The sequence below is a fragment of the Hirundo rustica genome, chromosome 1 (assembly GCF_015227805.2).
Source record: "Hirundo rustica isolate bHirRus1 chromosome 1, bHirRus1.pri.v3, whole genome shotgun sequence".
Lineage (NCBI taxonomy): Eukaryota > Metazoa > Chordata > Aves > Passeriformes > Hirundinidae > Hirundo > Hirundo rustica.
In genome coordinates this window covers 109,725,012-109,751,795 of record NC_053450.1, presented here as the reverse complement: position 1 = coordinate 109,751,795, position 26,784 = coordinate 109,725,012, and the positions used below count along the sequence as shown (strand labels likewise).

At 35.9% G+C, this 26,784-nt stretch overlaps 1 protein-coding gene and 1 non-coding gene across 10 annotated transcripts in view; both read left to right on the top strand.

Moving 5' to 3' along the window:
* BBS9 (Bardet-Biedl syndrome 9) overlaps positions 1 to 26,784 on the top strand; it is a 286,026-nt gene that overhangs the window by 125,425 nt on the left and 133,817 nt on the right. For all 9 annotated transcript variants that reach the window (XM_040068434.2, XM_040068416.2, XM_040068389.2 and 6 more), the window contains 2 exons: positions 3,294 to 3,476; positions 21,412 to 21,634. In XM_040068434.2, the coding sequence (XP_039924368.1) occupies positions 3,294 to 3,476; positions 21,412 to 21,634 (406 nt within the window). The remainder of the gene's footprint in view (positions 1 to 3,293; positions 3,477 to 21,411; positions 21,635 to 26,784) is intronic.
* On the top strand, positions 14,024 to 14,215 carry LOC120764433 (U2 spliceosomal RNA). Its single transcript, XR_005704219.1, has one exon. It is a non-coding gene; the product is annotated as a U2 spliceosomal RNA (small nuclear RNA).

The following is a 26,784-nucleotide window of genomic DNA, read 5'->3' as shown; positions in this document are numbered from 1 at the left end:
ATTGAACAGCTATTCTGAGAACTGAAAACAAAATTAGGAAATTATGGAGAATCATGAGTCTGAAGAGACTAGAATCTCAGATTGCAAAGGGTACAGATCCTTTATCTTCCTCAAATATTACAAAATATAAAGAGAGATGTTCAGGTGAAGATAAAATGACTAAAAACATGAATGTCATCTTGTTAAAACTCAGTCATTCCTAAATTCTGCAAGTGTTTGAATGAAGAGCCCCAGGACCCTTCTAAAATTTGTAGCTCATGTCCTGGGAGATTTTTAGAGTAATTTTACTCCATAAGAAAAGATTTCCCTTTTCTCCCCCCACCCCCTGTATCAAGTATTTACTGTGTAACCAACTGTATTGTCAAGGAATCTTTAGTCTTGAGGCTTTAAAAAAATTACTACGTCTGTGCATGCCTACAGTATATTGTGGTAATTCATATTGTATTGTCCTGTGTCCTGGATATTCCAAATCTCAGAAAGCTATATTGGGCCACTTCATCTGTTAAAAGAATAATTAGTACTTAGAAGTGTTTTTTCCCCCTCCTTGATTTTTTGCAAGTGTAAAGTAGAACTTGCATATATGCAGTTATCTAAAGATTTAATTGCTATGTTTCAGTGACCTGCAGTGCTTAAAGACTACACTTCCCCTTTAGAAACTTAGGTCTACCTCTTTTATAACATTTGCCTTACATTGTTGTGCATGAGAACTGTAGAATTTTGTACCAAAGAAGCTTTTAATAGTTGTTCTTCTTAAGGGTTTTTATGAAACTATTTTCAAAATAGGTTATGGACTTGTTACATCAGGTGTTGTTTGGGAGTACTGGGATCTCTATTTTACACCTAGAGCCTGCAAAAAGTTGAGCATCTCCTTTGTTCATGGTTATAAAATGGGAAGAAAACCTATCCTAAAATGAAGACTCTATAAGGTAAAAGGCAATTCAGTTACTCCTCTTTATGCTATTTGCATTTCTGAAGTACATGGGAGAGTGTCAGTTGAAATATAGCATGGGGTGAGAAATTATGAATTATAGCACAGGTGGGAATTTATGAATTACTCTAGAAAGTAGCCTTTGCTATATAAGTGGGGCTCAGGTAGTTGTAACACAAGGGTAACTCTATTTGCCTGGATCTTCAGCAAAATTAATATCATCTGAGCATTATCCATAATAGGATACAGGTGGCTTGCCAGGAATTCTGAACTGTACTATCCCAGCCAGTGATGACATAGGAAGCATACCAGTGAATAAGCACACCTCATCACCATGTTAAATTCATCTTCATTCATTGGTCTTCCCAGATTTTCAGTTGTATATTGGACAGGAAAAGAGATGACATATTTGAAGGCCTCTGTTAGACTGAGGAACATTTTACTGTTGTTGCTTGTCTCAGAAAGATGAAGCTGTATACGGTGCATGCAATTACTGGCTACGCGGGTCAGAGACAGCTGATGTAGGTTGCTACGTAGTGTGATGCTTATCAGGTGGCTTTGTCACCCAGAACTCTCGGAAAGTGACCGTGGTATGGAACTTCATCTTGTGTAGAACATGAGGTGTGGAAAGCATCAAGGCTTTGATCAGGACAGATTGGATGCCAACACAAATGCATCAGGTGATATATTGGTGATATTATTAGTATGCTCTGACCAAAGTATGTTATGTTGGTTTTCACTGCTTGGGATTAACTTCTTGGTTCTCCTTCATGTGGTTAGCTGGGTTTTTTTGTTTGTTTATTTTGTTACTTGGCTCTGATTTATGTAATGTTTGGACTCATGGGTGTCCTGTGGGTTCTCTGCTTTATTTGGAAAGATTACATTTTAAAATCCAAAACAAAAGCTATCAACACATTTTGTTTGAAATGTTTCATATTTATAGTTCCCTAAAATTCTGTTTTCTTTATCTTCCCAGTCACATGGGACATTGGAGGGAACACACATACATATCCAATGCCAGCATTGCAGGTTAAAAATAGTTTTCCTCCACCAAATGCTAACAGCTGGTTGGCTCTCTTTCCCTGCTGAAGATGCATCATATAGTATTTTCGTTTTCCTGCTGTTGCCAAAATGTTAATGGATCAGGCTGTGCAAGTTTTGCTTTGTAAATTCTGTTGTAATACTAATTACACTTTTACTGCATTTCTGTGAGGCTTTTCACAACTCCAGTTAAGCACCTATTACCCCATCTTGCAGATAAATAAACAGAAAGTGGTTGAGAGAGGTGTTTTGTGTTGATTTAAATAACAATCAGATAATAAACACTTCTGTAAACTAAGTGTTATTTGGGTAGCATGAAGATGTAATGGCACTCCTGAGATCAAGTCTTCTAAGCTGTGCTTGCCCGGGATGAACCCCTAACCTGTATACATTCCGTTTACTTGAAGTACTCCAGTGTAGATGCTGTGGAAAGTGTTTTGTAATATTGACATTACAACAATTGCCTATTGAAATCACTGTCATCTTCTCTTTTCACCAGTGATGGAAAATGTCTAAACATTCTATTTCAAGAATGAATACATTAATGCAAATATTTTTTATAAATATCTTTGTTTTAATGCTGTGAGTGGACAATGTTTTATACACTGACAGGTTGTTTCTTAACCAAGTAGAGTATCATGTAATAGCACTTCTGTTTTTTCCCATCTTGAAGTACTCATCAAAACTCTTACAATATTAGAAGAAGTGAATCTGCTACTTTTATTTTATTTTGAAAATTCGTTCATAATGTCTGGCACTTAAAGTGATATTGCCTTCATATACATGATCCATAATGTTTACATTTTGGCATAAAAGCTGAAGAAGCTAGGGCAAAACATGGAGAGACATGAGAGTTAATAAAATAATAGATGGCAGCTGTGTTCCAATGGAAATAATTATATACTGCCTTTTTAATAGCATAAAATCAATGTGTTGTTTTTGATTAATACAGTAGACTTAATGGTCATATGGAGATTAGTGTGTGATGTAAACCTGAAAATCAGTTTGTTGTCATGTATTATGTGATATGATGGGGATCAATTTCAGGATTGCCTTAAAAATATGCTCTAAACAAAATCCTTTCTACACTGATTGTCCTAGATAGATTAATCCTGTTGCCATATGGACTTGAAATTGCCTTGGGTATGCAAAAGAAGAATCTAGATAAATGATAACTCATTTAATATTTTGTGGTTTGTGTTTATGGAAAACAGAATTCCTCAGGATCTTCTAAAGGAAAACAAGAGTGTGCCAAAGGTAATTTCAGCATTGAGTGTTCATGGATGGTAAAATTATATTTAACAGATGTTTGTAATTTTTGCAGGTAATAGCTCTAGCAGATGCAGCTGAAGAAAATCAAGCCAAGATGTTTCAGGCATTTGCAAAGTTGAAAAGTGCCACCCATCTGGTGATTATGCTGATTAGTTTGTGGCAGAAGCTCAGCACTGATCAAACTGCTATTTTGGAAGCTACGCTTTTGCCATTAGCAGAAGACACACAAGAGCTGGTAAGAATCTGTAAGAGCTGCTTGAAAAATACTCTCACAGAGCTTTAAGCCCTTAAATTTCTGTAATTCTCCCTGTACTTTGCTGAAGACTCTTCTTTGAAGTAATTTAAGTAGCCTTATTAAGTAGGTGTTCAATTCAAACTACACTGATTTCACAGGAAAGTGGAAAAGTGGGAGTAGATTATAGAATGTTTCAATAGAGGATATGGGTGGTACCAGTTAAATTCTGCTCAGCTTTTCCTTATCAAGCCAAGTAGGAGTGTCTCTCATAAATTTAGCTGATTTTTACCTTCTGTCCTGTAGTTAGGACAAACAGAATAAGGTCTTGAGGACTAATATAAAATACTGTATAGCATACATGTCCACATTCCAATAGAAATATAAAAGGTACGCACAGCAAATACAGTATGTACATTTAAGTCTATAAATAATTCGCCATACTTTGTCCTTAGTGTATTTAGAGTAGTTTATATAATGGATGAAAGTTATCTAAGCAAAATACTGTGAATAGACAATTTCCTTGTATTCCACACCGTGCTCTATATACTTCTGCATTCTGTAGATGTCTTGCTAATTCTGTTTTTATTTAGTGGCTGTGACCAGGTGAGACTGTGTATAAAATCCGGGGGATGGTCTGTGAAGAAAAGTAATGCTGTTTATATCCACACCTCAGTTCCACTGAGCTAAATACTTCTATAGTTGAATTAAAGAGTATTCTCAACTTAATTAAGAGTAGGTCCCAAGTTAGTTTCAAGACTTATCTTAGGTACACATTAATTTTAATTTACATGCTCTACACATGGTTTTTCAATGTACAGTGAATCCAGATTTTGGTGCATACCTGGAATACTTAGAATGGTTCGTGGTCTTTTAGAATGCTTGTGCTGGGTTCCAAGTGAATGTAGGATCTTCTGCCATTTCCACCGGAGTGCAAAAAGTGTTTTGGCATTTTACATGATATTGACTCATAGCAGGCAAAGCAAAACAGTTTTGTTGGGATTTGTTTTGGATTTAGTCCTCTTTTAAACTTGGAAAATCAAGCTTCACAACTGAGGAACGTGCATTCCCGTGAATTGAATTCAAAAAAAGTTCCTATGAATCTCCTATAAGCCCAAATAAACATCTTTTTACAGGACTACTTTTTATTTTGCCATCAGGAATTGGGTTGCTTTGATGCAAGTTTTGATAAAATACAGTACAATTTGTTGTATCCTGTAATGCAGGATATTGCTTCAGCCTATATCTTGGTGTGGTTTAATGCGGTGGTTAAGAATGTTCTATGTTGAAGCTGTAGGACTTCATATAAGCATTGTAAGGATGTATATCCTGCAGAGCAGTCAGGATGAAAAATGTAAACCAACAATAACTAGAGGTGGAAATAGAAACAAAACCTTTACAAAATACTGAATTACGTGCCATATTGAAGTTGTTATGGTACCACAGAAATCTGAATGTAATTTAAGAAGCTTAGGCAGGGAATGGGGAAATCTTTTCATATACCAATGATATTTACAGACAGAAGCTCCTTGCTGGTGTTCAGGTTTCCTTGTAAGCAGTGAAGTAGAACACTGGTGAAAGAAAATACTCTGGGGAATTTTTATTTACTCTTCAAACAATTCTGCACAATGGTTTATTGTATTTTTATTTGGAGGGAATATGTTAGAAGACAGTTTGGATGCAGTCTACAGCTCCAGAACATTTTCTGCCTTGTGAGCATTAAACTATGGAAGTGTTTTCTTAAAAAAAATTAAATGTTTGGAATACAGTGTTAACATAAAAAGAAATGCCTCTTTTACCATAACATCAACATTATTCTCATACATGCCATTTCATTTAGAACAGATTGTATCTTGTTTTCTAGACCTGGCAATCCCTTCAGTTAGATATTTAGCAAACGTGAAAGTAATATTCTCAGTTCTCATTGTGTCACAATTTTTTTTTCCAGACTGCTAAATGGTTTCTGTTGCTGCAAACTTTTGTTTAAGAACATATAAAATTTGGGTTTTCTTGTCCACAAAGATATAGTGGAAGAAATACTGCAAAGTTGCATATTTTCTGCAAATAACAGATATTTGGCATCATAATTTGTTTCTAGCAGTATACTTCTAACTAATACCTAAATAACACTGCTTTGATAAAACTGACAAAAAAGGTTGTTCAGTGTTGGAAGTACAAGGGTGTTCCTCTGTTTCAGTGTATCTTTCATGAATACTACACAGTTGTAGAAGTTGGAAAAGTCAAAAAAGCCATCAGAAATTGAATGAGATCTCTTAAGTCTCAGTGTGATAAATGAGTTATCTTTTACCTTACGCTCATGAAGTCACTAAGAAATTGATGCCAAAACTGAAGAAAAGTAGTTGCAGGGAAGTTAGGTGTGGTTTTGTCCAATGTACTTTGCTACTGTGGTGTTTTTAGTACTTTTGGAGACGAAAGAATCCATGATTTGTTAAAAATGGACCACATATTTTGTTACATGATTCATTTTTTTCAGGAGAGTTGATCGCTATTCTGCTATCCTTACATATTTGTTATTAGCTTGTTACAGGGACTGACAGCAATTTTAAGTACTCTGAAATTACCCCCCCCACACACACCTTCCTCCCCCCCACCATTTCTAAGTGTTTTTCAGTGATTATCCTTTACCAAACTGAGTTTTCTGGATAGAGAAAGATATTTGAAAAAAGCTGAGTTTGTGATAAAGCATATGTTTACAATAGGAAATCCATTTGGAAGAGGAGGGAATTTGTCCAGGCTAACTTGAAGGGTTCAAAGGGTTCATGCTACACAGGGTAGTTTTGATATAATGGTTGGATGGCGTCTGGATTGACTGATGGCTCATATGCCTGATTGTTAAGGTATTAATGCTTTCTTTGTTTAAGGCATTACAAAGCAAGGATATGTCTGTCGATACAAACATTCTTACTTTAAGACTGATGGAGGGCCCTTGGCAGTACAGCCATCAACAGCAACTTTACTGAAGAGTAAATATTTTCATAGTTCTCCTGATGTTACCAAATAATGATATACAAGTGCTTCATTGCTTAGAATCATTCTTTGCTTGTCATAGTCACATTTGTATTGCTGTAGTTAATAGTAACAGCTATAAACTAGTATTGAGGAAGTACATTTCCATCTCTCTTTATTTGTGTTTGGAGTCATGCCAACCAAGTGTCTGTATTAGATCTTAAGATTTTATTGAAGTTCTAATTTGAAAGAAAAATATGCCTGAGGGTGAAATGCATATTTTAATTGACTCTATGAGTTACAGTAATTAACTTATGTTAGGGACTATAAATTTACCACTTTACAGTGCTGACTAGATAAAGTTGAAAAATATACTTTAAGGCAATGATGAAAAAGAAATGGTGTCAGAAAAAGTTCCTGAAGTGCTTATAAAAGTCACAGGAGTTACTGTCAAAACTGTCTCGGCTTTCTGTAAGTTGATGGTCTGAATGTAATTCATGAGAAAAAGAAAAGATCCTTTGGGAAAGACTAGATAGCTTGCTAGGTTTTATGCATGATAGCAAATGGATTTTACTCTAGAGTTCTTGAGTAATGTAAAAAATGCCATTTTGTGGAAAGAATAATTTACTGAGATTAAACTCCTAAAATCAAAGATAAGGTTATTTCTGTAATTCCAGCAGGATTAATTCTGTCTTGACTGACATTAGAAAAAATTTTCTCTGAATTTTCCATTGCTGTCGAGTACTTTTGAAGCTTCGAGCTAATAGTTGCATCTTTGGCAAGAGTAATTTTTATGTACTCTGAATTTTAGAATTTATTGGAAATTGTCACTTTAATTCTTGTAATTAATCCAAACTAGCTCTTGATTGTATTACAAATCATCTGGAATTAGTTTTTTGTGCCTTATATTTTCTATATTCCACTTGTCATTGTAACCACTTTTTACATGCAAAGCCCCAACTGTGTACCAGAATGAAATATTTTAAAATAGGCTGAACTCTTTAATATTTTTTTGTTTGCCACAGGCTAGTACAAATCATCTTTTAGTTAAAATTTCTTAAATGTAACAAAAAAAACCCACCCCAAACCCAATAAACTAAAAAAATCCCAGAAAAACATCTCAAGGCAGTGGGCCATGATGATGGGTAATTTGGAACCAGTTTTCCATATGGTTGTATTTTTTATTTTTGTGAACAAACAAGTTTACAGCAGATACATTATGTTTATTCCCCTCCTTCTCTTTAGAAACAAGGTGGATGATGCATCTTGCAGATATATGGTTTTAGAGAGAAAAACACATGATTTTTTTTTGCCTTTTTTCCAGCTTGGAAAATTACATTAAATGACCTTGAATAACTTTTTTTAATGATCAAAACTAATAAATAAGTCTTCCTCCTATTTGGATCAATGCCACGCAACAGAACCATTCAGAAAGACTCTTCTGGTACAACGAAATATCTAAGTCTAAAAGAAATTGGGGCAAAAAAAAGTAAGTCTTAAACCCTTAACCACCAAGATAAAAAGAAGGTGCTTTCAGCTTTTCCCAAAAAAAACCCCCCTAATTTTTCAGTAAAAAAGATCAGTCTCAGCCTGAAGTTTAGTTTGGTTCAGGATAACATAAGATGGTCAAGTTAGGGGAAGAAGGTGGAGAAATGAGATTACCGCTCTCCCCTGGGCAGGGGAAGTCCTATATTAGGGAGAAAGGTTAAAAATGGAGTAGTGGTGATTCCTGTTGATGTCCTTTGCTCATGCTTGTGTATGTGACCCAGCTGGACAATAAGAGAAGTCAGAGAGCATGGTTCAAGTACCTCAAACATTCTTTTATATAGTATGTTTTGATATGGAAATCAGTGCTCTGCCTGCTAGCCTGCTTTCAAGAGGACCAGAGTATACCAGAGATAACTAGAATCAAAGAAGCTTTAAGGCTGGATAAGACATGCAAGATCCTGGAGTCCAACCTTTGTCACATCCAGTCATTTCCTGAACACCTCCAGGGATGGTGACTCCACCACCTCCCTGGGCAGCCCTTCTGATGTCCAACCTGAACCTCCTCTGGTGCAGCTTGAGACTGTTGTCTGGTCCTGTTGCTGGTTGTGCAGGAGAAGAGGCCACCTCTCACCTGGCTAAAACCTCCTTTCAGGGAATTGAAGAGTGTGGCAAGGTCTCCCCTGAACCTCTTTTTCTTGGGGCTAAACAATCCCAAGCTCTCCCAGTCACTCTTGAGTAGGTGAACAGAAGGACATGTGGTTGTAAAGCCACTAGGTTACTGTGACTGTTTCTACTTTTATTTGTTATCCTTAGAAGCAGAGTTTCAAATTGATCGATTATTTGACAATGTTAAAATGTCTAAACACAGAAGATCAAATGTTAAGTAACTTGGACAAAAGAGGGAATTTGAAGACCAAAGATGTTATCTTACCAGTACTGCCAGCACTATCACAGTTCCTTTAACTCTCTGGTAATCATTTTTTTCCTGCAGTTAATTTTATTTACTGAGAAGACAGTGGGTTATGGTAGCAATAGCAAGTTGAAGACAATTGCACCACTGTCTAGTGATGTTTGTTTGTAGCTAAATTTATGTGATTCCTCACAGTGAATGCTCTGGGTAGAATAGAAAAGTGCCAGTGTTCTGTTGGTCTGAGAAAGAAAGGCTTAATGTGATCTGCTGGAAACTTTTATGGATGAGTGAAAATCTATAATATATCTTTATCTGATGCTTTCCACTTCAAAAGATTATCAAAAGAAGCTATGACCAACTGTATTTTCAAATTTTTTATCATTTGCTGTTTTTCTGGTGTTTGATAAGAAGGGGCTCTAAGATTTTAATTTTAACAGGCTTGCTTCTGGTGGTTGGCAGTAATAATGGTTTTCAAAAAATAAAGCTTTTTCTATTTCTTCTGGATGACATAAAATTGATTTAAACAAAATTTTGCAGAAATAGATTTGGTATGCATTATGAATTGTCAAAGTTCAAAGGACAGAAAGAATTGTTGTATTCTTGTCTTGTTTAGTTGTATTCCCTGAAAATTTATCATGTTAGAACAAGCATTCAACCTTGGTAAAAACCTTAAGCTAATGGATAATCTGACATATCTATTGGTTATATATATTTTAATTAAAAAGTATTGAGAATTTATCTTGGGTATTCATCTTATTTCTTCTGCTGCTATTGGAGATCCTGAAGCTAGTCTTCAGTGTGCTGTCTCTGTTGTAAGCAGAGACCTACTTAGGAATCCTATTTCTTGGTGTAAATTAGTCAAGGCAAAACTGTGTTCTCCTTTGACTAGTTTGCTTCCAGCATATATCACCTCCTTTTAAGGTAATTTGGATACCCTGTGGAGTACTGCAGTTGTCCCAAGAGATGTACTCTTTGATAAATTAAATAAGCTTCTGTTATCAGACATCTTTTCTTTATGTAATATTGTGAGGGGGACCTCTAAACTTTCTCTTTGTTAGGGTGATCTGTCTAGTTCAGGTACAAAGAGCCATTCTAGTGTAGTAGTAATTACTGAGTATGTGGTGCATACCAGGAGCTCAGATCAGTTGTCATCTAAACTGCTTAGTGACAAGAGTGATGCATTACAGTGATTACAGAAATGTTCTTCAGCAAAGGGCCTTAACACTCTCTATATAATCAGTGTATCTTTCTTTCACTTTTATTTTTTTCTTTTAAAGAAATTTTTCAGTGGAGAATTCCCTTGATATTGTGTCCTAACTGGAAGATCCTCAGACTCTTGGTATACAGTCTTCCAGTAAAAGGGTTTACAAGAAGGATAGAGAGGGATTTTTCACAAGGGCATGTAGTGTTAGGTCAAGGAAGGTAGGTTTAGATTAGATAATAGGAAAACATTTTTTGCTATAAGGGTGGTGATTCACTGGAACAGGTTGTGTACCCCCATCTACAGAAGTGTTCAAGGCCAGCTTGGATGGAGCTTTGAGCAACCTGGTACAGTGGAAGGTCTCCCTGCCTATGGAACTGGAGGATCTTGAAAGTCCCTTCCAACCTAAATCATTCTATGATTCTGTGTATTGATCAGTACAGTACTAGTATATTAAAAATATAATGGGATTTAGATTGCAGATTTCTGGTGGAATTGCTTATTTGCGGAAACAACAAATCTGTTTCAGCATCATTAGAGTATGACCTTTATGTTTCTTAATAGGACAAGATTTATAGAATTAAAAATTCCATATTTTTGTTGTTTTTTTTTTTTTTGTCTGGCATCAGTTCAAAATGATGATGCTTTTATTATAAATACTGTAGCGCTATGTTAGTAGTATTGTATCTAATGATACCTCATGGCGTTTTCTGAGAAAATGAGTTACTCCCAATAATTTTATGAAGCTCTCTGTTTATATTGAACACGTGGGAATGTTATGCAGCTAAAGTCATCATTTTGCTTAGATCTCACGGTCAGAAATGTTTCTGAGAGTGTGTATCAAGACCTAATTACCAAGCTAATTTTTGTTTTTTGGGGAAAGTGTGGGGGACCATTTGTGGTGAGACTGCTTTTGGTTCTGAAGTTGTTGATGGTTGTTCTTGGTTCTAAGTTGCAAACATGTTGCATTTTTTTGGTCATTACTAGATAAACTGTAACTATTGCTCACGTGGTGTGCTGCTGTATAATCTGTCTACTGGAATTTACAAAGATATCATGTCACACTGATAGGTAGATAGGGATACAGCACAGAAGATGTCATATGAATTTTCATCTTGTTGCAAGATCCCAGAAAAAAAAAAAATCCCTTTTTTTTTTTAACCATGATTTTCAGAGTACTAATTTTTTCAGATTTTTTTTTCCTTTTAGTTAATTGTGAGATGCTTTGTCTTAATTCCTAGATTAAGAATGATATGCCAGTATTCTCATATTTGCACAGGTAGTGAGAGACTTACATTAAAATAGCCAGATTAAAGGAGAATAAAGATTGCATGATTTATGTCCTTCATAATATCCTGGCTTTTTCAATGAAGTAAAAGTTTGATAAAGCCAAAAATATGGTTTAGATACCTCAAAAATTAAACAGCTTATAAATCAAATCTGTACAAACTGTGGAGGAGTTAATGAACTTTGCTTAAGAACTTTGCTTAAGTATCTTTGCTTAAGATACTGTTGTAGAGAAAAGAACCCTAAAACCCCCTAGCATAAAGTTGAAAGTTGGCTATCCAAGTAAACATGAAAGTCCAGTTTACCACTATCCTCTTTGTCCTCAACTGTGCATTTTGGGAGAGTAGAAATTCCACAATTTGAAGCAACAGAGTTGAGTTTAAAGATAGTGCTGTATAGATCTAAACTAATGTGAGAATTTAAATAGGAAAAAAAACTTTATAAAAACTTTTTTTTTTCCAGATCTAAAATAATTTAGTGTGTGTGCTGCCGTATTTCACAGGTTTTGGAAACACAATCTCATTTGTCAGTATTTCATAGCACAGTGTATTGGTAACCTAATAAGAGATATAGTGGAAGATGAAAAGTTCCTCTCCAAGAATATCAGTGATATAAAAAATGGAGTATGGTCTGAGATGCAATGAGAAGTTTCATTAACCTTATTTTAGCATATGTTTTATCTACTTTTTCTTCCAGGCTGAGTGTAACAAGGTCTGATTCCTTTTCCTCATGTTAAAAATTATCTTGCTGGACCTAATTGTAGAGTTCATTTGTGGCAGATCTGTTGCTGGATGTGTAGCATTCTTCAGCAAGATGCACAACTCCTGGTGTGTTTTCTTGCCTGCAGACAGCTTTGGCAATCACTGCAAGACCCAAACAGCACCTCAGTTTTCGTAACTAACTGGTGAAAAGTTATTGAGGAAAAGAAATATGAAGTGTGAGATGATTTCAGTGCTAAAAATCAAAACAATAGACTTCTGAAGCTGGCAACAAAAGAAGTCAAGCTATTCAATTCATGTGGTGCTTACAAGAGTTTCTTTCATCAGTTTCCATAAGGGATCAATGATCATAAGAAGTCAAGCTAAAAAGAAAACTAAGATGAAAAAAATCACTCCAAAATTCAGGACTGGGGAATAGTGTCTACAGAAACCCATGAAGTGTATGAACTTTCACTATTCCAGATAGGATGCATTAATATTACAACAATTAAGCATTACTAGATGAAAAATTGTAGAATTAAATAGTTAGAACTGATCTTTTGAAGAAATATGCCCTTTTCCCCGCCTCTTACCCACTCTTAAAAGACTAGTGGGGAATAGTGTCTACAGAAACCCATGAAGTATGTGAACTTTCACTATTCCAGATAGGATGCATTAATATTACAACAAGTAAGCATTACTAGATGAAAAACTGTAGAATTAAATAGTTAGAACTTATCTTTTGAAGAAATATGCCCTTTTCCCCGCCTCTTACCCACTCTTAAAAGACTATTGTTGCCCAGACAAAACCACAACAAAGTAGGTGCTAGGAAACACTCTGTCTTGCTCTAATTTCAAGATATGAGAAAATTTGAAAGAAGAGTTGAGTAAGACAGACTCATTACTTGTCAAGAAGAAGCCTACTGATCTAATTCTAATCTAATTTTAACTTGATTTTGAAAGTCTTTCTGTGCAAATGAAGAACACCCAATGTGAAAGGATGCAGCCCATGGGGAAATTTGGCTGCCTATACAGAGGTTAAATTTTAATGGAGGAACTAATGAAACCATCATCTCTATTCATCCTGGTATATAATTTTTTGGTGAGGCATGCACTTTCCAGAGAGTAAGCTGCTAGTCTCAAAAGCATCTAAGGGTTAAGCAGTGTTGAAAATATTATAACTATGGTGCCCACCCAGAGTTTTGCTTTCTTACAGGTTTTGCTTTCTTATACTCTTTAATCATGTTACCAGTTTCATTAATACAGAAAATGCTACAACTGCTGATAAGCATAATGTTGCTGTGTGTTATTTGTTTTCATATTGCATTTCATTTTTATATTGGGTTTTATGTTATAATGGTTTGTTATGTACTCCTCTGTTCTCCTGGAAAATGTTATATCCCGAGGTTTGTCCCTGCACTTTTTTCCCTGTCAATCCTCCCATACTCCTCCCAATCCCCTCCTACAGCCCTGTCTGTTGTTCGGCTGTTGCTTCCAGCTTCTGGAGAATTTTGATAAGGACATTGAATCATAGGGCAAGAGCCGAGGAGGTTCCTCCCTTTATTCTCCCCATTGATTCCTTTGAATGTCCCTCCAACTCAGTTCTCCTCCCACCTTATCCCTCACTGGGTGTTGGTTTGTCCCCTCCTCTAGCCCCTCCCCTCTATATAAGCGCAGCACACGAGGCGGGGGCGATGACTTGGCATGAGCTGTGGACCGAGGCAGACGTCCAAGCAGGATGGGACAAAGTCTGGAATAAAGACCTTGGACTCGCCCTCAGATCAAGCCTGACTCCTTTCCTCCGCCACTGACGGGGTCTCTCTCTTGTGATAAGGGGAAAAAGCCCCTCTGCTGCTCCCCAGGTTTTTGGGACCCAGGGGAGTTTTCCTGTTTGTCGCAGTCTCGAGCTAGCCTGGGCGAGGGTCAGCAGCACCGAAAGAGACAAGCGACAGGAGTGGTGCCCAATGTGGGGCTTGAATCCACGACCCTGAGATTAAGAGTCTCATGCTCTACCAACTGGCTAGGATCGAGTGTAGTATCTGTTCTTATCAGTTTAATATATGATACTTCCTCAATGAGAGGACTTAATATTAAACAGATTTTTGGGCTCGGGAGTTGGACCCGGGGCTTTCTCCCTCCATTCCATGCATCGTCCCTGTACTGCAGTGCCTCCGGGAACAGGGCACCCCCACCGGGGACTCCTGTCATTTGTCTCTTCCAGAGCTACTGGCTCCATTTTGCCCAAGCTAGCTCGAGACTGTGACAGACAGGAAAACTCCCCTGGGTCCCAAAAACCTGGGGAGCAGCAGAGGGGCTTTTTCCCCTTATCACGAGAGAGACCCCGTCAGTGGTGGAGGAAAGGAGTCAGACTTGATCTGAGGGCGAGTCCAAGGTCTTTATTCCAGACTTTGTCCCATCCTGCTTGGATGTCTGTCTTGGTCCGCAGCTCATGCCAAGTCATTGCCCCGGCCTCGTGTTCTGGGCTTATATAGAGGGGAGGGGCTAGAGGAGGGGACAAACCAACACCCAGTGAGGGATAAGGTGGGAGGAGAACTGAGTTGGAGGGACATTCAAAGGAATCAATGGGGAGAGTAAAGGGAGGAACCTCCTCGGCTCTTACCCTATCATTCGATGTCCTTACCCGAACTCTCCAGAAGCTGGGAGGAGCAGCCGAATGACAGACAGGGCCTTCAGGAGGGGACTGGGAGGAGAGCAGGAGGATGGACAGGAAAAAAAGTGCAGGGACAAACCTCAGAATACAACATTTTCCAGGAGAACAGAGGAGTACATAACAAACCATTGTAACATAAAACCCAATATGAAAATGAAATACAATATGAAAACAAATAACACACAGCAACACCATAACTTGTTTGTGAGCAGGATTTTGCTCAGAGTTTGACTTGAAAAATAAATTGAAACCTGAAAATATAGAGATCATAACCTCATGCATGCAGCTTTCAGAACCTTTATTTAGTAATGCTCACTTTGCTAGATTTCTAAAATACCCACTGCTTTTAATATTGCTCTTCTACAGTTTGATTTTTCCATTGGATTAGTTTAGGAGCACCATTCCTAAAAGAAAAATAGTCACCTATTCTACAAGATAATTTTAAAAGCACTATTTTGATTACTAAGCCATATGCATTTTTAACTTTCTTTCCATATTTGAAGACACTATAGAAGGATAGTTTTGCAAACTTTGTTTTAAAGTTAAATTTCCATAGAATAGAATACTCCAAAACCTGCATTTACATTTAATGCAGAAGTGTTTGGTGGTTTGTGAATTGAACTTCAGAGGACAAAAATACCAGAGAAACTTTTAAACAGCAAGTATACTTTCCAGGAAAGAGTCTTTCATAGAGATTTTTCTCAGGTGAAGTTGCCATAGGCTATCAGTATATGTTTACCAAGTAGGACTCAAAATGAAAAGTTCTTGTAGAGAGTTGTTTATGCTGCTAGAGTTCTATTAAATAAATATTTCTACATGGAATTGATAAAGTTGTTTTTTCTGTTATGACTGGTAATTACAGTATAGCTGTGCAGGAATTACAAGTTTGTCTCTGACAGACTTTTAAATGACCCCACTTTATTCACAAAGGATTTTTGCTAAATCTGATTTTTGCAGTCTATTAACCTCAAAATGTGAGAAACTAGTATTTCAATTACATGTTCTTAATTAGCTGGAAAATAGTTGCTGGCATAAATTCTTAATATTAAATAACTGTACACATCTGTTTTGCTATACTTGTACCAGTTTAATAAATAGTGTAAAAAGATCTCATACACTTTCCTGTACAAGTCTTGATTCCTTTCTGCAGTTTTTTATTTGTTGTTCTTTATAGACTGTTCAAGCTTTTATCTTAAATATCTGTTGTGCCAGGATTCCTACGGAGCTTGATTGCTCGTGTTGTGGTCAGAGTTATCAAGATGTAACCTTGTACTTCTCTGGGATTTGCATTTTCTTCTGTCCATTTGGCTTTTATTTCTTGTGTTTCAAGTAAATTGTAATTTGTTTGGAGTAGGCAAATATGCTAAGTCTAAATCCTTAAGAAGATTTAAATGTTCATAATGCCTATAATGTAGCTCTTCATAGCAGGTTTACTTCAGAATACCATCTCACAAATAAGGATGGTTTCCATGATTTAAAGTGATCGATTCATCCACTGTTTTGAACTATTTTTCTAGAACTACACCTCATACTAATTTTTTTCCATTTTTTTTTGTCGTTCTGTCTCTTTGTCTAGGAGGTTCAAGTATATCCTCACTTTGATATTGCTTTCATCAGTCTGTGAATTCCTATTAGAACTGAATTTCTTTAAATGGCAGTAGAAGTCAAAATCAGATCAGTTAATATTCTGAACATTATGCATCATAAATGATTTAAAGAAAGATACGACTAGAGAGAGCAGGTTTAATATAAGAATTTCAATTGTGATTTTTCCATCGTGCTCAATACAAATGTCCTTCTTAAGCACTTAATAGATTTGGAATGTATTTAAGCTTGAGTCATTTGTCTGGATTTTCATCAGACTTGAATTCCACTAGTCTGTAGGATTTTGCCAGTTCCCTGTTTTTTAGTTATCCCAGTGGTAGGTTGTTTTATATATATATATATATATATATATATATATATATATATATATATAATGCAAAAGTGAATTGTAGAAGATTCCAGATAATCTGTGATTGGTGTTTTGAATGTATTCTGTTAAATAAAACTGGTTATATATTGTCACAAGGATAGTTCTTCAGCCAAGAACAATTATTTTCTTAGAAAAACTTTTCTTAAAAATATATTCTCTTGACACTGTTCAGAGGTAATACATTAAGACTTCAGTAATATTTTGCTGCATTTTTTTCTGAGTGCTAAATAGGTATTGAGTGGATTGGTTTGCCTTTTTCTTTTCATTTGTTCCAATTATTTTCAAAAGGTCTCTTAAAGCCTTTATCAATTCTTTTTTATCCGTAATTTTTCAGGAACAATCCCAAGGAAGGTTTGTAATTTCCATTTCTGACAGCACAGGCAGAGGCTGCATGCCTACTTTATGGCTTCTGTGGCTTTTCTCTCCTCTTTGAGACAAATAGATCAGTTAGAAATATAGAATATGTTTGAACAATATGAGTTAGGAAGACTGGTACCACAGTAAATTCCTGGCCAAATTTGCTGATGGTCTGTGACTGTGTGGGTGCTGACCTGGTAGTATCCATGGATTAGTGGATTACTAGTTTGCTTGTGTAACAATAAGATAATTTTTTTTAATTGCTGTAAAAGCAGAGTGCTGAGAGACACATGGCTGGTGTTTCTTGTGAATTAGCATATACAATGCTTTCAGATACAGAAACCTTTTCTTTGGTGGTTAAGCATAATTGCCAAGATTGTAATTCATATTGTGAACTTTCAAGTATTCTATTTTTGAAAACTCATAAAATCACTATTGTGTCTAAAATAAAGAAATAAGATATAGCCAGGCAAATTCCTGAGTTAACAGCTGTAAGAATTCCCATAATTTGGCTGGCACCAATTTTGAATAGTTTACGCACTGTAGTTCACATTGCATTTGGATTCTTTCAGAACTGCCTTGGTTGTCAGTCCAGAATAAGTTACATCATAGGCAGCTCAGAAAATGGCTTTTGCCTTAGGAATATTATTACTAATGATAAAGGCTTTCAAAGTAAAAGATACACAATCAAATATGTCTGGCTTATGCATACAACGTAGGAATCTTGTTCAAGTTTGACTTATATGCTATTAGAATGCTTTATTTGTACTTCAGATGAATAGTACTCATTTGTAGATCTTTGAAAAATGCTAACTGTATAAATGCGTTAAGAAGGTACACTATAGAAGTAAACCTGCCAACAGACCCTATCTCAAACTTCTTCCTATGTATATGTGCTCTGTGTATCTTAACAACAAAAATATGGAAATCCTTCTCTCACTCTCACATCTAGCTGACCTTGTTTTTGACCAGCTAAACTCCTGGGGAGTGGAATCTTGCAGCCAAGTGTCAGGCTACAACCAAGGTACTCTGGATGAGGCCTTAAGCGAAAGTGAGATTGAATGTATAATTATGGTCACACTCAGATATGACATGATATCTGAGGATCCTTCATGGCAATTTGTATGGAACACGAGTGCTGCATACCAATATAATATCAACCATGCTAGTATCACATATCTACACTTCTTCAGACTCCTGCAGTGTATTTGACTTGGTTAAAAGAAAGTTCCAATCTCTGCCTGTTACCTAAAAGAGAAAAATAATAATGTATTTATGCAAAACATGAAGCCTAGCCTTTCCCAGTGAAAAAGTAAAATTTATGAATTAAATATATTTTTTATCTATTTCAATTACATGAAAAATTTGGATCACTTAATAATGCCTCTTTCTGTGAGACATTTATTGTTGCAGTCACGGCAAAGCTCGCTGGTCATGGAATGATGGATTACTGACATCACACTCCTGTTGAAGGTGCTCCTTTTGGTCCTCAAATATGTAGAATACTACACAAAAAGGCATTAGTGAATATTACAACTGTGGCAGCAGAAACATTCTGCAGTGTAGGTTATAGACAAGAATATTTTTATTTTCAAAGATATTTCAGCTTTTTTAGCATGAGAAGAATTTTTCTTATTACATCAATTCTCCTCTTGCACCAATAAAAATTGCTGACAAATGCAGTCTTGTTTGCAGCCATTAATTCTTAGTTGCACAAAATCACCTGAACGGTTTTCCAACGTGGTGGTTTTTTTGTTGTTTTTTTTTTTTTTTTCCCATTTAGAGGTAGCTTTTGTATACTCTTTCATTAATCATAAAGGCTGCTTTGGATTTGACTGGACTTACTAGGTCAACAGACCTTGAATTGGAGAAGATAGTTTTATGGTCTACTGAGAAACCAGTTTTACATGGAAATGAAATACAAGAACAAGGATTGGAAAATGTTAAGGCTGTGGTATAAAGTAAAACATACCTGTGTGAGCCAAGGAGAGAATACTAGCCACTTTTAATTTCCTGACTTTTGTTAGCTTGTAATTCAGTGCTTTTATTTAAGTGCTTTTGCCTGCATTTTTACAACTTATTTGGAGAGACATTGGCCAGCTTCTGAACTACTGTATGCTGACAACAGTTAATCATGTGTTTCTTTGTCTTTTAGTGAAACTCAAGATTCTCATGTTTATGTTGTTCTTATTTTTCATGATTTGTAGTATAATTAGGAGTGGCTGGCTTGGCTGTTTTGGGGCTTTGTACATATTGAGTTTCATTGCCCAGTATGTGGGAATGTAGACAGCATTTACCAGCTCATTAACCTCTTTAAATTGGCTGCAGAATGGATGATTTCCTGTCACCATCACAGGTCAGTGGATGCATTGCATTCTAATGGACTCTTTCTAGAGTATTTGAAAGGTGTTAAGCTACTGCAGCATTAATTGATTGGCATGATTTTTCTAATTTATGTGATTTTTGTTCTAATTTATGGATTTTTTTAATGGGGGGCAAATCCAGATAAGATAATAGGTTAATGTTGTTTTTCTGAAGTTAGAAAGGCAAATGCTGACTCAGAAAACCTCACTACATGATCCTGTTCCTCTACAAATTGTGACTATTTTATACACGCATATCTAGGATATACACGCATATTTCCAGGACACTCAGTATAGAGAATGTTTGGACAAGGACGACGTACATTTGACTGTGTGGTCTCACTGGTGTACTTGACCACTAGTAAGCATCTGCTCTGGATCTGTTCTTAGGAATTTAACAAATTCAGAAAGGTGGCCTTTGATTCTCTGTGTTAAAAGTAGTGTCCTTCACTAAGCCATTATGTATTTAATTGAAGAAATCCAAACCCCTTATTTGCTCAGTTGACTATGGCAGGGTTGACACCATCAGTCTTTCAAATCATACTCTTACTGAGTCATGTAAATTTGTATAGGTAGGCAATTTTGCCGTTTAGCTGAGCATTTTCAATCAATAGAATGCATTAGGAGAAAGAGCTTAAAAACAAGAAGATACCTGGGTCTGGCAACCTGAATTTTCTTTTCTGAGTACTTGCCTCATAAAGAGCAAACTTGGTGTTACCTTCTGTTAGTTTAGCAGCAAATTGAGCTGGGTGGTTCCAGATTGTTATGTTAAAACTTCTGAAGTCACTAAAGACTTGCCAAAATAAGTCCCAGCCTACCAGGAACATTGAGAGAGCAGACACAAATACTGCAATGATTAAATATACCTTTCTGTTCATGTAGGCAGCACATACATAGAACTTGTGTACAGGTGGCTGAATACTAAGAGATGTTATGAGTTAGACCACAAAGCCCTTTATATATTAATTGATAACTCAATCCAAGCTCTTTAAGATTGTCATGAAAAGACATGAGAAAACTTTGTGACTGTCTTGCAATTCATTAATTATAGATGGTGTGTATTAATCACATAGGATCATCACAGAATGTAATTTAAGATTCCAGAATGTATCAAGAGGAGACCAATCTGCATGTCATACTGCAAAAATGAGATAGATGTCATGTATTATATTTTATGCATTAACCTTTTAGCCTTGTCACCAAAAGTGAGACTTCTCCTATCCAGGATTCTTACTTAAATGAATGCCTTTGATTTGTTTTAGTTACTGAAAACTCAAAGCTAATTCAGACTCAAAGCTAACTTTTAAATGTGCTATTCAAGGTGCTTGGTGAAAAGAAACTTACTTGCTTTTACTGAGTGTAATTTGTTTGTTTTAACTGGAAGTGATTACTAAGCTGGTCTTTTCATAAATATTTACAGCTTGACGCTATGCTGAAATCAAAGTCCTTGTTCATCACAGCATCACACAAACCTGTGCTCATAACCTAAGGTTAATTGATCTGATAAATGGGTACTGAATACTTGTAGCTTTGTGTTGCAGTCATGATGTTCTCTGCTATTGGCATATTATGAGAATCTTTGTGATTCCAGGGAATGTATAATTGGATACGTATTCTTTTCTTGGCTTTGACATATCATCCTCATCATCATATTATATACAACATATTATGCTTTTATTTACATCTCCATTCTGTTCTTGATTTTAAATGTCACAAACAGGAACTTCTATTTTTCAGTTATTAACGCAATGACTGAATTTAACTGTACTATCACATACTGTCCATACGTTGTTATTATTGAAATTAGATTTCTCTGTCGACCTCAATATTAGAACAAGTTTGTTTTTTCAACTTTTGCTTGTACAAATTGCAGTTGAGTGTTCATGACACTCATTAGCCTCAAAATTATGTCATGTATCATTATAGTTTGAAAATTCTCAGTCCGTGATTAGTTACCTTATTTGTAATATGCTATATCATATGGTAATTCACCTAATTTTATTTAATTTCCTTGTCTCTAGGGTTGGGAAGAAACTGTGGATGCTGCAGTCTCTTACTTGTTAAGAACTTGTTTGTCAAAGAGCTCCAAGGAGCAGGCCCTGACTCTCAGCAGCCAGTTGTCCATGCCCAAAGATACCAGCAGACTGAAGAAGAACATCACACTCTTCTGTGATAGATTAGCCAAAGGTGGTCGCCTTTCATTAAGTACAGACTCGGCCACTCAGCAAGCTGCTGTCATGCCAGGTAAGACATGAAACTGATAAATGTTCAGAATCCAAAATACTTATTTGCATATTAAAACTAAAAATTTTGCACGCTTTATTTTTTTGGCAGTTTGTTTTTCATTGTTTGTGGAAACCAGACACTGTTGGTTGTGTTGCTTACAGGTAGAATGACTTAGGTAATAAGGTAATTTCAAGTCTGAGGTATTTTTCTCATTTTATTCAACACTTACTGTTGCTCTTACATAATATGTTCAGTAATGCAGCAAATGAAACACAGATGGTCATTGTTATGCTGAAAATTCTTATCACTTACTTCTTTGCACTATTCAATTGGATGTGCGTATGTGTATGTTTCTAATGTGATAGAAAAAGGAGGAATGAAATGCCCTGCTTTCTTGTTAAAAAATCAATATATTTGTATTAGTGGCTTTATGGCATCTTCATATGATGAAGCATGAAGTAGTGATAACATTAAATAACTTAGAGAGTACTAGACTGGGTATTATCTCACAGAAAGAATAAAATTGAAGGTGAAACTAAGTTAAGTATGTGTTGAGTAGTATTTCGCATACAGAATAAGAATGTGGGCAAGATTTCACAGTACACAGATTTACATGAATGTCATGGAATTACTATTTTTAAAGGAAAATTTATTATGTCCTTTTTTATATTCCTACTTTTTGGTTGTAGTAGGAGCAAAGTTGTACTTTTTCTGTAGAGTCTGAAGTTTAGCACCTTTTTACTGTTGCCAGACATTTTCTTCCTACTGTTTTCCTCCAGTGAGACAGATAGATAGACAGACTCTTGGTGAACATCAGATGCTCCTGGTGACTTGGAAATAGGTGTTTTTTCCCCGTCTTTCTGCTCCAAATCTGGATTGGTTGTTTTTCCAGCTTTGTACTCTCCTAAACCATAGTATCACTACAGTCTTTGACCTCAGTGCCTTCCTTCTTCTACAGCAGTTCTTCACATCTGTAAGGAAAAAATTTGTATTTTATATATACATCATGCTTAAAATCAGGAGTTTATTTTGTTGATTTAATGGATATTGTTTTTGATAAAGATTGGGGTTGTGTTAGGGCAGTATCTTGATTACCTGTATTTTGCTTTCTTACATTACAAAGAATAATTCTTGTTAAATTTAATATGAATGATCTGTACAATGTTTCAGCAGCACAAAAGTCCTTGTTATACAGCCCTCCTTTGCATGTGCTACTATAAATGATCTGGTAAAACAGCTGCAGACTATGTAGGGGTAGAAATTCTAGAAATATGTATTAATTTACTTTTGTATTACACTGTTGCCGTATCTAGCACCAGACTCACAATCATGTGAAGTAAGGAAGCGAGGCAGAGTAAGTGTCATATTAGCTTTGCAAATTTCTGTTAGTATTTTTTTGCAAGACTAAAATATATGTGAAAGGCATTTCATTTGTTGAACTTTGATTATTATAGCCATTGTTTTTCCTTCTAAGAATTTTGAAAAGGTGTGAAGAGCTGTAGTTCAACTTTTTCTGCCTAAGCTAATTAGGTGAATTGATTTAATAAGGAAATTCACTTCTTCCTATTCAGGTGATTAGTGTTATTGATTTTGGGGAACTATGCAATTAGATTATGATTCTGTTAGGAAAAGAGTAAAACTGCTGAAAGAATATAAGTTTTGAAAGCGGTCGAAACTAAGAAATGATATCTTAATTAATGATAAGCTCATTAGAGACAAATACTTCCAAGAAGTATTTGTCTCTAACGAGCTTCTCATTAATGCTTCGAATAGCATAGTATTTAAGTGGAATGCTCAGAATAGCGTTGTATTTAAGTAGTTACCCTCCAGCACAGGATGTGCTGCGTGATTTGAAACTGTGGGTTTGTCTTTGAACGGAATGAGAAAACTTGGAACTTCTTTTTGAGGATAAAGGTTTTACTGACACTTTCTAAACATGTTTGTCTTGTCACCTGTTCAGGTTTTCTCTGGCCACCTCTACCTTGGCAAGTAACGTGGGTCTGTAGAAGCAGATCTGCAGGCAGAAGGAGTTGAGGCTGGCAACACGTATCATGTTTGTGTTTTGGAACTAGCTCTGTGCCTGTGCTGGTTCTTCATTAGCAGTTGGAGTGCTCTAGGTACATTCTTGGAATTCATCTGCCTGCTTAGATTTACCTAAAAGAAATGAATTCCTTTCATTCATTCCTGTGAATTCACACTCCTCAGTGTGAAAACAGTGTCATTAGTGGGGATAATCAAAACATTTTGACTCACTGTTGAGTCCAGCTAAAAGCACCTATTCTGTCCACACATGGAAGAAATTGAGAATGATGTCTTATAAAGGGAAATGAGTATATAACTCGAGAATAACTGTGCTGTTGAGTCAAGCGCTCTTTGATAATGCCTAGAAAATAGAGGAACTCCTTTTCCCCACCCTTAAAGGAGAGAACTGGAATAGGTAGAGGAGAACAAGGTAGAACCATATGTGGAGAGAGAGACGGAGAATTGTATTTGCATCTGAGGATTTATGGTTAAATACTGGATGGTAGTGTAGGGGGGAAAGTTCTTCAGGATGTTTAAGCTCCAAGCCAAGCCAAAAATGGTCCCATAATTATTCAGTAGGGTAACCAGCATTAGCTTGAGGATTTTGTTGAATGCCACTTTTTCTTAAGCCCATTCTTTTTCTTAATGATTGAAACCCCCTTTTTTCAGTGCAACCAACTTTTAAAAATTTCTTTTGAAGTGCCTAGGACCCTTCTAGTAGCACTGTAGCAGTAGGCTCAATTTCTATAAGTTGTATTTAATACATTCAAGATGGTGTACCCTGAAATCTAGAGAAATTGCCTGAAGCCACATTGAAAAGCTGATGATTGTCTTGAAGTGTGCAACTATTTGAAAGATGCCTTCAAAAGTAGTTGTCAGTATTTGTAGATATTCCAAGAGTGTATGTTAGAGGTAGACTATGGTCTCTCCTGGGTCTGGTTTTGTTCGCTATTTTCTTTAATAGCTTCAGTGATGGAATATGGGCATGAATGTTAAAATTGTGGTTTTGCAACAAGCTTGCAGTAGTTTGAGGCATATTGAGAGAGCAGTAATACTGATCTTGATAAATTAGAGGAAGGGTCTAAAGTTATTAAGATGATTTTCAGTTAAGACAAGAGCCAAGGACTCTACCAAGTAAGAATCTGACAAACTAAAATTTGAGAAATAATTCCATAAGCACTATTGCCATAGGATAGGCTCATGGGGTTGTAATGGACCATCAAGTGAATAAAAGACAGCAATATGTTTCCACTAAAGGTGAATTCCAACTTGTTTGTAGTCATATGACTTTTAATGAGGAGATATGATTATTTCTTTCTATTCTTTGTGAGTAGATTTCAAAGAGAAGTACAATTTAAGGAAAACCTAGACAAATTGAATAGAGTTCAGGTTTTTTTCTTCTGAGGGAAAAATAAAGAGAAATTTCAGGGGAGACATGATAGTTTTCCAGTATGTAAAATGTTCTTATATGGGTGATTAAAATTTAATCAGAATCATTGGCTAGATATGATTTCAACTGTAAACCACATTAGGCTATATCGTGACCTGTGTTGCCTTTGGCAATGCATAAATGGCTGGATGAGAGGAATGGTGAGGGCTTAAGGAAGTGGTGCCAACGCAAAGTGTGGGTCATTGCCAGGGAAGTGCTTGGAAAGGTGCTGTAGACCACCCACATTGTCATGTATTGAGTTTAATGGGTGTGAGAATTTATAGCATAAATCCTGATGACCTTCAGTAGGTTAATTCTGTAGCTTTTAATGGTCTCTTATAATATCTCTGTGTTGCGTGGGATTGCTTTTAAAACCTTGATGAGTATTAAGTGTGAGTGTTTGAAGACTTGTTTAGATGTCAGTCTGATTGGAGCTCTGTTTACAGTACTGCTTCGCCCTTATTTTGGGAAGCTGTTACCCTTTGACTAGAATGTGATCCTGCTTTTCCTATAAAAGTTCCTGATGTGATGTGCAAATAGTGCCTGTATCAGTTCAAGGCTTTGTTCAAGCAATGATTTTTAACTTTAAATAAGGACTTTATTTTTCTTTAGACCATCCTTCTTCTTCTGCCTTGTTTTTTTTTAACCTGACTGCAGTATTTTTTCTCTTTTGGCTTCATTAGGAGATCATTGTACTATGCTTTAGCATGATTTACTCACATAGCTGAACGTACCTGGAGCAGTGGAGAAAATCTTATTTAACCGGAAAGTCAATTACTGATCTCCATCATTGAAACCTGTGGAATGCTAAAGACTGTCATCTTTGAAGATGGCTGAATCCTTAGAACTGAAATGATAAGGAAAAAGAGAATACTTGCATCTAAGAAATAGGACTTACAAATAGTTTTGTGTATGTGTAATATTTGAAAGTTATATAACATTAGAGCTAGAGGGCAAGATGACTGCCCATCTAGTTTTCCCCTTTGTATTGCAATGGGGCTAAGGGATTCAGAGCACCAGTGACCAAGTTTATCTGAACTCTTAAACACTGAATGATGTCTTGATAGCTGTTATAATAGCTTAGCATCCTTGTTGGAAGGTTTTCTTAATGCTTGATTTACGTGGTTTGTCCTGCAAATCAAAGTGCTTTATTGTGAATAGTGAAAGAGGAGCTGGCAATTAATGATGTTCTTTAACTGTTTAAAACTTTGGAATGTTTTTAGTACATTCCTCCAGTTACTTTTCTTTTATACTTGTTGTGAAAAAAATGCAAGCATTCTTTTTATGAATGATTTTCAATCTTACTCCTTGATTTCTGAAACAGAATATTTTTCCTTTAGTTTTTGCAGGAACTGTACTCTATCTCAATTTCAAGACCCTTTTCTACAAATTTGTCGCATAACCAGGTGTTTCCCATTCTGTATACAGAATCAGCATAGTAGAGTTTGCTTGACTAGATACTTTGTTTTCATATTTTTTTTTTTAATTTATCAAGTTGATTATAATTTTACTTTGCATAATAATGTTTTTGCCATTTAGATTGTGAATGGTTAAATGCAAACTTTTAAGGCAATGTTCTTTATCGCATTAAGTATATATATGCACCCAGAATCTACATTCATAATTTAGAAGACAAATTTTTCTAGGGTTTCTTTTCCTTGCATAAGGTTATAAAAACCTGTTTTCAAAATCCTGTAGTGGTATTTGTGAGTGAATA